This window comes from Antennarius striatus, chromosome 17 (assembly GCF_040054535.1).
Source record: "Antennarius striatus isolate MH-2024 chromosome 17, ASM4005453v1, whole genome shotgun sequence".
Classification (NCBI taxonomy): domain Eukaryota; kingdom Metazoa; phylum Chordata; class Actinopteri; order Lophiiformes; family Antennariidae; genus Antennarius; species Antennarius striatus.
This window is the reverse complement of record NC_090792.1, coordinates 20782491-20792490: the sequence shown is the minus strand read 5'-3', so window position 1 is coordinate 20792490 and position 10000 is coordinate 20782491. Positions and strand designations below refer to the sequence as shown.

General features: G+C 55.5%; 1 protein-coding gene across 2 annotated transcripts in view; it reads left to right on the top strand.

The window, feature by feature from the left end:
• The first annotated feature begins 3577 nt into the window (after positions 1-3577).
• Positions 3578-10000, top strand: part of LOC137611406 (protein jagged-2-like) — a 30755-nt gene continuing 24332 nt past the window's right edge. The window contains exons 1-2 of one of the 2 annotated variants that reach the window (XM_068339587.1): positions 3578-3888; positions 4592-4915. In XM_068339587.1, the coding sequence (XP_068195688.1) occupies positions 3820-3888; positions 4592-4915 (393 nt within the window). In that variant the 5' untranslated portion in view covers positions 3578-3819. The remainder of the gene's footprint in view (positions 3889-4591; positions 4916-10000) is intronic. The other variant, XM_068339588.1, reaches the window with a different exon arrangement.

The following is a 10000-nucleotide window of genomic DNA, read 5'->3' as shown; positions in this document are numbered from 1 at the left end:
CCTGATGCCCCTCTGGTTCTTGTCGGGACTCGTCTCTGGGGTAAATATCCGATGGAGGCTCTGGGATGCTGGGAGCCCCGCCCCTGGAGCCCCACAGGTGCTCATTACCTGTGGCTTCAGAGGGCCGCCGTGGCCCCGGCCAGCAATCTCAGACGGGGGCTAATGACACTGTCTGTAGCGCTGGGGGGCGGGGTGTAGTTTGTCCCTCTTTAGAAGTTGGGCCCCCCGCCCTTGGAGCCTAATGAGGTGTTTGGGGGCCCTGGGTGTGGGAACCGAAGTCACCTGATGCGTCTTTGACCAGGTGGGGTTGGGAGTCTTCCTCTTCCAGACCACTTCCTGTTCTGCCCTGACGGAACAGGAAGTGGTGAAGGACCCGACCTGCCGAGCGAACTTCCTGTTTGTGGGACGGAGGAGTCGGCAGGTGAGGGGGGTGGTCGCCAGGGGCGACGGCATCTCGAGAGACACGCCCAAACCGGCAGACAGACACTCAGATGTGACGGCTCCGCCCACCTGCTGCAGCTGATGAAGGCGGTGGGGGGGTCGAGGAGGGGCTCAGGTGTCGGATTAGGGCGGATGCACCTGCTGCTCACGCGTTAGCCCCCACCTGAATGCACCAGCTGACCCCCCACCTGCCCTGCATGGGCATGTCTCACCTGTGGAGGAATGTTGACTGATGATGATGTCACAGCCTGGTTCAGTGGGGCTGGGGGGGGCGCTGTCATGGGTTTATGTTTCTGTCCTAGCATTAGCATTAGCATTTCTGTCCTCAGATCAGATGATCGCCAATGTGATTAGCTTAGCAGCTAAAACCAACATTTTAACCATCGGGTTGGAAAAGTGTGTGTGTGTGTGTGTGTGTGTGTGTGTGTGTGTGTGTGTGTGTGTGTGTGTTGCTGACATGGAGGTGTGACCCCGTGGCCTCCTGATACCCTGAACTCCTCTTCATCACCTCCAGGTGGCGACGACGGCTGCAGATTGTCTGAGTTTCTGGAATGAAACTGCCGAGCGTCAGTTGGTGTCAGTTGGTGTCAGTTGGTGTCGGTTGGTGTCAGTTGGTGTCGGTTTGGGCTTCCCGCCCCAGGTGGGTCGCGGCGCCCCGGCTCCATCTCCTTTATTTACCCCTGCCCCTACCCCTCCTTTATTTACCCCTGCCCCTCCAGACTCAGGTTACCCTCTGGGATCTGCACCAACAGACAGCGGCTCGCGTTCGGGTTAATCCCGGCTAGTGTTGCTCCTGCACGCGGTGTCACATGACGCCATCCGGGACGGGGCGGTTCTCAGGTGACGTCCCGGGACCGTTTGGGGGGTATCAGGTGGGACGTCTCCGGGTGCTGCCCCTGAGCTGGGGTTCGGGGGTCGCCCGGGGCTCTGGGGTCGCCCGGGGCTCTGGGGGTCGCCCGGGGCTCTGGGGTCGGGCGTGACACTTTTAAATGCCCTCGGGGGGTGACCCTCTCCCCGCCCCCTCCTGTAGCCCCACCCCCTCCCGCCCCTGAACACGGCTGCGTTGTGACTCAGGTGGGGCAGGTCGGAACAGGACCGTCTAAAGTGGTGTCTTTGTCCGACGGGCGCTCGCCTCACGTCTGTTTGCATTCTTCAGGAAGGGACTTGTAAACGTTTCCATGGCGACCCTCGTCCTGCTGGTGCCGTGGCGCTCCACATGGTGGGCAGGAACGGCGCTGAAGGTGAAAGCGATTGTTGTTCCAGCTGGAAGTCCTGCTGGGCTTGGACTCCCGGCTCCTGTCACTGCAGGGAGGAAAGACACCGAAGCAGAGGTGGAGGAAGTCTGACCCCCCAGGAGCTGGACCCGGGACCCGTACCTGGTACCTGGTACCTGGTACCTGGTACCTGGTACTCTGTAACTGGTTCCGGCCACAGTAGTCATACAGTGGTCACACACACACAGAGACACACACACACACACACACACACACACACACACACACACACACAGACACACACACACACACACACACAGACACACACACACACACACACACAGACACACACACAGACACACACACACACACACACACACACACACACACACACACACACACAGACACACACACACACACACACACAGACACACACACACAGACACACACACACACACACACACAGACACACACACACACACACACACAGACACACACACAGACACACACACACACACACACACACACACACACACACACACACACACAGGTGTTAACCAGGTTAACGTTTAACCAGACTCCACTTGTATCAGCAGCTTTTATTCTGCTGCTGATAAGAACCGTCGTAAAGACACCAACGTGTGTGTGTGTGTGTGTGTGTCTGTGTGTGTGTGTCTGTGTGTCTGTGTGTGTGTGTGTGTCTGTGTGTCTGTGTGTGTGTGTGTGTGTGTCTGTGTGTGTGTGTGTGTGTGTGTGTGTCTGTGTGTGTGTGTGTGTGTCTGTGTGTGTGTGTGTGTGTGTGTGTGTGTCTGTGTGTGTGTGTGTGTGTCTGTGTGTGTGTGTGTGTGTGTGTGTGTGTGTGTCTGTGTGTGTGTGTGTGTGTGTGTGTGTGTGTGTCTGTGTGTGTGTGTGTTTGCACCTGCTTCCCTGTGTGGACACATCTGCCACCGGGTGTCAGGGGCCACCTGTCTGAGTCCGTCCATCGGCCTGCAGAGCCGATCTTTGTCCAACCTGACAGCTGTTTGGTGGATCCACCGCCGCCACCAGAGGGGGCGTGTCCTTGCCCTGCTCGCCAGATGAGGTTCTGCAGTTTAAACGGTTTATTAGTTAATTTCTATTTTTATTTAAGCTCAATAACTAAATATGACACGTCATACAGATGCGTGTTCTATTAACATGTGACGCTGGTTTCACCTGATTCCATTTGTGCGAATCAAACGCACCTGATTCCAAACCACCAATCAGATTCCAGAGCCTGGAGGCGAGACGCCAGAACCAGAACCAGAACTGGAACCGAACCAGAACTGGAACCGAACCAGAACTGGAACCGAGCCGGACTGAAATGCTTCTGTTTTGATCTGATGGTAGAAAGAATCCCTCCAGGTGAGAGCAGGGGCGGGGCAGCAGGAGGGGGCGTGTCCAGGGAGGAGGGACACACCTGATGCAGCCTAACAGGTCCTGACTTCCTCTGTGGCTCCTCTGCGGTGCTGGTTCCGGTTCTGGTCGGTAGAGGGCGCTAACGGCCGCTGCTCGGAGGAGCCGCAGCTCAGACGCGTCCCGGGTCCGACCACCGGGTCCGACCACCGGGTCCGACCACCGGGTCCGACCACCGGGTCCGCCCACCGGGTCCGCCCACCGGGTCCGCCCACCGGAAGCTGTTCAGATGATGATGCGACTGAAATAAACTGTTGTTATTTTACAGGAAGTTGCCATGGAAACACGTTTACATGATGTGAAAACACACCTGGACCCCCCCTCCCACCCCCCAAAAAAAGGTAGGAACGGAACCCTCACTCCCGTGTGATCCAACTTGTGTGTTCCCCCCCTTCCCCCGCCCCTCCCTCCTCACTGGCTCCCGGCTGGCCCCTCGTCCCACCTCGTCCACCCGTGAGTGGCCCCCGCGCCTGTCAGTCAGGGGGGGAGCGCCGGGCCCCGGTCGGGGCAGGAGACGCGCCGCCGCCCCCGTCGGCTCGTAGAGTCGTCGGAGCGGCGCTGGGGAGTGGAGCTGCGCGTCTGAGCGTCCGTGGAGCGAACACAGCGGGGGCGCATCCCGGGAGCACCGGACACCGGGACGACGAGGAGCCGGTCGTCGTGATTCCGAGTGACTGAGACCCTCCGTGTCCCGCTTGTCCCTGATGGTCGGCCCCCCCGGAGGACCGGACACATGTGGATCACTATGGAGAACCCGCGGCGCGTCGGGGTGTCGTGTCTCCTCCTGGCGCTGATGCTGGAGGTGAGAACTTCTCCCGGGACCCCCCCGCGGGCTCCGCCGCCCCGGATCCGGTTGGATTCGGTTGGATTCGGGCTTTAATCCGCCCCCCCGCTGCCGCTGGACCCGCGATGCTGGAATTCCTTCAGTTTTCGCTTCTTTCCGGGACGATCCCACTCCGCGGCCCCACGGACCTCCGTGGCGTCGCGTTCGCGTCCCGTCCGTCCGGTTCTATTGATCTACTTCATTTTAACGCTAAACCGTAACGGAACGGATGAAGTTCCATCGATCAGCGATCGGTTCTGATATTGATTTCGATGCTTTATCGACTAGTTACGCGTCACCTGCGCGCAGCGGGACGCGCGGATCAGACGGAACCGGGGGCGTTGAGGTCTGAGTGGGTTTGTTGGACCCCCCCCCCGCCCTCCGGACCCGGACCGGGACTAGGACCGGGTCCCGGACGGCTGGTCCCGTTCATGTGGACTGGATCCGGTCCGGATTGCGGTGCGCCACGAAGACGCAAACGTCCAGTAGAAGTTACCCCCCAGCTCCTCTGAGATCGATCTGGGGGTGTGATGGGGGGGGGTGTAGTTTGAATCTTCCACTGATTGTTGACGTCATTTGACCCCCCCAGACCCTAAAACCCTCGGAGCTGTTTAACGTTTCCGTTACATAAGCGGATGGTCTCCAGGTGAGGACCGGTTCTAACTGTGCCCCCCCCCCACAGGTGTGCCAGCCCACCGGTTACTTCGAGCTGCAGCTGATCTCCGTGGACAACCCCCGGGGGCAGCTCCGGAACGGGGACTGCTGCGACGCGGAGCGCAGCGCGGCGGAGGGCCCCTGCGGGCCGGACGAGTGCGACTCGTACGTGAGGGCGTGTCTGAAGGAGTACCAGGCGGAAGTGACCACCGGGGGCGCGTGCACCTACGGCTCGGAGACCACCAAGGTCATCGGGGGGAACACGTTTGCGTTCAGAGGCGGGCAGAAGACCGGAAGCAGCCGGAAGCAGGACGCCGGGACGATCAGCATCCCGTTCCAGTTCGCCTGGCCGGTAAGTGCCCCGGTGTCACGCGCGGCTCTGTGGTTGGCTGGTGGGGAAGAGGTGGATTTGAGCAGAAAAAGCGACGCCTGCTTGCGTCATCAGAGCCCCAGGCTCCTGATTGGTGGAGCAGCTGGTGTGGAAAAGTCTCGTGTGGGATCTGAGGAGTGAGTTCGGACGTGTTGCTGCTGAATCACGAGTGCGCTCCCACAATGCACCGCGTGGCACCGTTTGGCATCGCCGTCCGTGACAAGTACCTGCGTGCCAGTGACCCCCCCTCACCCCCACCCGCTCAGAGTGACGTCACAGCGCGTGAAAGGCGGTGGAATCTGATGAAGCCGGGCTGGAGCGACTTTTACGCGCAGCGGCGGCGCGTAAAAGTCGCGGTTTGATGAAGAGACAAGCAGCTGTGTGTGTGTGTGTGTGTGTGTGTGTGTGTGTGTGTGTGTGTGTGTGTGTGTGTGTGTGTGTGTGTGTGTGTGAGTGATGAAGAAATAATAGCAGGTAAACAGCGGGCAGCCAATCAGAGCCGGCGCCCTGCTTCCCAGCGTGGGAAACAGGAACTCAGTTGGAGATCAGAGATTTATGGAAATCATCCAGTGACGTCACGGGTTCCATTCCCAGCAGCGGAGTGAGATTATCGATCCGTCAACACACTGACGGTGGACATGAGCTCCATTCTCAATCCCTGTCACATTTTCTTGACTCCAATCAAAGTTTTCCAGCTTAAATTTAAAGTTTATTTAAAGTTTATTCAACATTTTTATCTTTTTTTCTCCCAGTTTGAGTCACATGTTGGAACAAATCCGCCCCAGACGTGAACTGGTGACACTTCTCCACGTTAACCCTTTAAAAACAAGTCGGTCACACTGGATAAACTTCAGCTTTCAGTGTTTTTGAAAATTTCACAACATGACATTGGTTACATCAGAATTTACAGGTAAGAATAGTCCAATCAGACGCGTGCAGCTGCAGTTTGCATGAGGAAAAATTCTAGAAATTAAAAAAAATAGTCCCACCTTGTTCAAACGTTATATTTTAATGTCAATTAATGAACAATTCAGGCTTTAAAGGGTTAAAATGAGGGAATGGCTTTCAGGAGGAAACGGCGGGACGCTCAGAGGACAGGAAGCGGCGCGAGCCGTGACCTCGCCGGCGTGTTGGGGTCACACACGTATGTCTCCGTGGCGACGCGACCCCCCCCATCCATCCATCACGCCCCACGGTCAGCTGTCAGCAGAGAGGATGATGGGAGTAGTAGCTGGGGCGCCGGGGGCGGGTACGGTTACCAGTGTGTGTGTGTGTGTGTGTGTGTGTGTGAGGCACAGGCGCGGGGTATCGGTGTCGGGCTCGACGGGGGCTGGGGGATGCCTTTACCTCCCGCCTCTCAGGTTCACGGCCCAGTGGCTGCTGGGACATTGTCTCACCCGGCGTGTGTGTGTGTGTGTGTGTGTGTGTGTGTGTGTGTGTGTGTGTGTGTTGGGGGGTATCAGTGTTCAGCAGCTTCTTCTGATGACACCCAGGTGGAGGTGTCACACGCCTCTGAATCGACCAATCAGAACGTGAGAACCAGTCATCTGATGGGCGGGGGGGTTCCGCTGAGAGGCGGAGCATCTGTTACATCACAGGGGGAGGAGCCTAACGGTGCTGATGTGTCCTCCTGGTTCTGATCCGTGTCCCCTGAGGACAGGAGGATGCGGGTCGCCGTGGCGACCTGCTGATGTTGTCGTTGGGTCGCGGCCCCCCCACCAGTATCTGGGCCAGACTGGGGGAGAAAAGAGGATTCATGGAGGACGAGTATTTATAGGACGCCTGAAGGAGAGCAGGAGGAAGGAGCATCTCCTCCTGACACACACACACACACACACACACACACACAGACACACACACACACACACACAGACACACACACACACACACACACACAGACACACACACACACACAGACACACACACACACACACACACACACACACACACACACACACACACACACACACACACACAGCTACTGGGACGCTGTGCTCGTTTCCCACGGCGTGCAAATGATCGATTAGCTCCTCCCTAATCGATCGGCGGCGGTCAGGTGTTGGATGTTGTTGTGTGAGTCACATGAGGAAGAGTCCAGGTGCATTGTGGGAGTTTGGGTTTGTGTGCAGCAGCGATGATGAAAGGCGGCGTGAGCTCCGAGGGGAGGGGATGCGATGACATCATCACACAGAGCTTCACTTCCTGCCGTCTCCCAGGACTTCCTGTGAGGGCTGCTGGCGCTCTGATGGGGGGGCGACCCCACCCTCTATTGTTTGTTAGAGTCCCTAAGGTTGTTAGCGTGCTTCGCTAACCACAGGGCGTGAACGGTCCGCGGTGAAGCGTGGGAACCGACCACAGCGCCTCCTGGTGGTAGGTACCACAGGGCGTCGGGGGCCCCTCCTTTTTGACTTCCTGTTAGCTACTCCACACTTCCTGTTAGCCTCTTCCTCTTCCTCCTCTTCCTCTTCCTCCACCCGCTGGTTGGTCCAATTGGGTTCAATATAACCAGTTTAAAAATACCATCAATCAATATCAGTTATTGGTTTACGTTTGCGATGCATCAGTGTTACTAATCAATAGTGAAGTGATTGACGACCGTTTGCTGTTGTTTACCAAACAACCCTGTAAACACTTGCGTGTCCTTTATTTATTTATTTATTTACTGATAAACACAAACAGTCGATCACTTTGAACTCCTGTGATTGATTATCAATGATGGAAGGATGAACGGAAACATCAGAGACTCGTGGGTCACATGACTTTAACACGCGTGTGTTTACATGGTCCACGCATGTGAGACCCGCCCCCCCAGACTGTTTCCAGGTTACATCTCTCTGATTGGCCTGACTGTCGTTTAAATAACTTTATTGACACAGAGTCAGTAACATTCATCTGCTGGTGGTCGTGGTCGCTCCTGGTGCATTATGGGACGGCGTCTGTGCTCCTGCCTGGTGGTCCTGAACCCAAACCCCCCTGTAAACGGTTTGATGGTTGAAGGTGGAAGCAAGACGACTTCCTGTGTGAAGCCGGCCCCCTGGGGGCGGGGCCTCCTCGGGGGGATGTGGTGGCGGCGGCGGCGGCAGGTGGAGCAGCAGCTCCTCCTGTTAATAATGTGCTAAATGAAGCGTGTGGCTCCTCCCTGAGGGGGGGCACACGTTTTATTCATGTTGCAGACGAACAGGTGTTAACAGGTGTGAACAGGTGTGACCTGGTTCTAATCCCACCTCCCATCACAGCTCCACACAGGTGTTAATTGGATCGCTGCCTTCTCCTTTCTTACATGGAACGCCCCCCATGAGGCGTTCAGTTCACATGATCATCCGATGTGCCGCCAAATATGACCCCGCCCATCTACTTCCTGTGTTATCTGATCACCTATTTAGCATATTCATGCTAAATAAATATTAGCATAAATATTAGCACTGTGTGTGTGTGTGTGTGCGTGTGTGTGTGTGTGTCGATGGCAGTAATTAATTCATTGAACAGGTGTGAGTGGGGGGGGGTGCGGACCCCTCCTTGAATGAAAACCCAAATCCTCTGACTCCTGGAAATTAATTAGAGGTGTCAAGTGTCCACACACACACACACACACACACACACACACACACACACGGGTCCTCAGAGATCCATAAATCAGCGCCGTCGCCTTCGGGCTGACCTCGGGGTCACAACAGGCGTTCCCGTAAACACTCGATCGTGACGGTACCGGACTGACCCGGTAGAGACGAGTTCCACCAGCAGAACCTCCTGAGGGCCAGCATGGTGTGTGTGTGTGTTTTAAGCAGCTGGGCAGCGTGAACGCCATCAGAACGCCATCAGAACGCCATCAGAACCCGTCAATTTTTCATCTCACAGCAGATCTCAGCGGTTAGCGGTTAGCGCTGGACTCTTATCTCTTTGTTCCAAGCTGTTAGCTCTTATCTCTTTATTCTTATCTCATATTTCTTTACTCTTAATTTTTTACTCTTACCTTTATCTCTTATCAGTTAGCTGTTAGCTGTTAGCTGCTAGCTGTTAGCTCATAAATAACGTTTTCCCGACTGAACGTCTTGGAGCGCCGCTCTGCGTTTCTGTTTCTTGTGAACTCATGAAAATATGAGCGCCATGAAAACATCAGTCTCCATCTAATCCCATGAGAAACAGTTTGTGGCCCCGCCCCCGTGACCCCCCCCAGGCCCCGGTCCCTCCGAGTCAGACGGGGGTCATGGGAACTCGCAGCTGCTCGTCCCGCCCCCCCGCGGCCAACGAATGCCGTTTGGGTTTGTTTGCTGGAGCACCTGAAACAACCGGCGCGGGGTTCCGTTGCTAGGCAACCACAGAGGTCATCTCTCTGGAACGTAGAACCCGGTGTGACGCCGCGCGTAGCATCGCTGTTTATTGATTGATTATCAATAGAAGCCAGGCATCAATACCTCGTGTGTTTCAGTGTGTGTTTCAGTGTGTGTGTGTTTCAGTGTGTGTGTGTTTCAGTGTGTGTGTGTTTCAGTGTGTGTGTGTTTCAGTGTGTGTGTGTTTCAGTGTGTGTGTGTTTTAGTGTGTGTGTGTTTCAGTGTGTGTGTGTGTGTTTCAGTGTGTGTGTGTTTCAGTGTGTGTGTGTTTCAGTGTGTGTGTGTTTTAGTGTGTGTGTGTTTCAGTGTGTGTGTGTGTGTGTGTTTCAGTGTGTGTGTGTTTCAGTGTGTGTGTTTCAGTGTGTGTTTCAGTGTGTGTGTGTTTCAGCGTGTGTTTCAGAGTGTGTGTGTTTCAGTGTGTGTGTTTCAGTGTGTGTGTGTTTCAGTGTGTGTGTTTCAGTGTGTGTGTGTTTCAGTGTGTATGTTTCGGTGTGTGTGTGTGTGTGTGTGTTTCAGGGTGTGTGTTTCAGTGCGTGTGTGTGTGTGTTTCAATGTGTGTGTTTCAGTGTGTGTGTTTTGTTTTGTGTGTTTCAGTGTGTGTGTTTTGTTTTGTGTGTTTCAGTGTGTGTGTTTCAGTGTGTGTTTCAGTGTGTGTGTTTCAGTGTGTGTGTTTCAGTGTGTGTTTCAGTGTGTGTGTTTCAGTGTGTGTGTTTCAGTGTGTATGTTTCAGTGTGTGTGT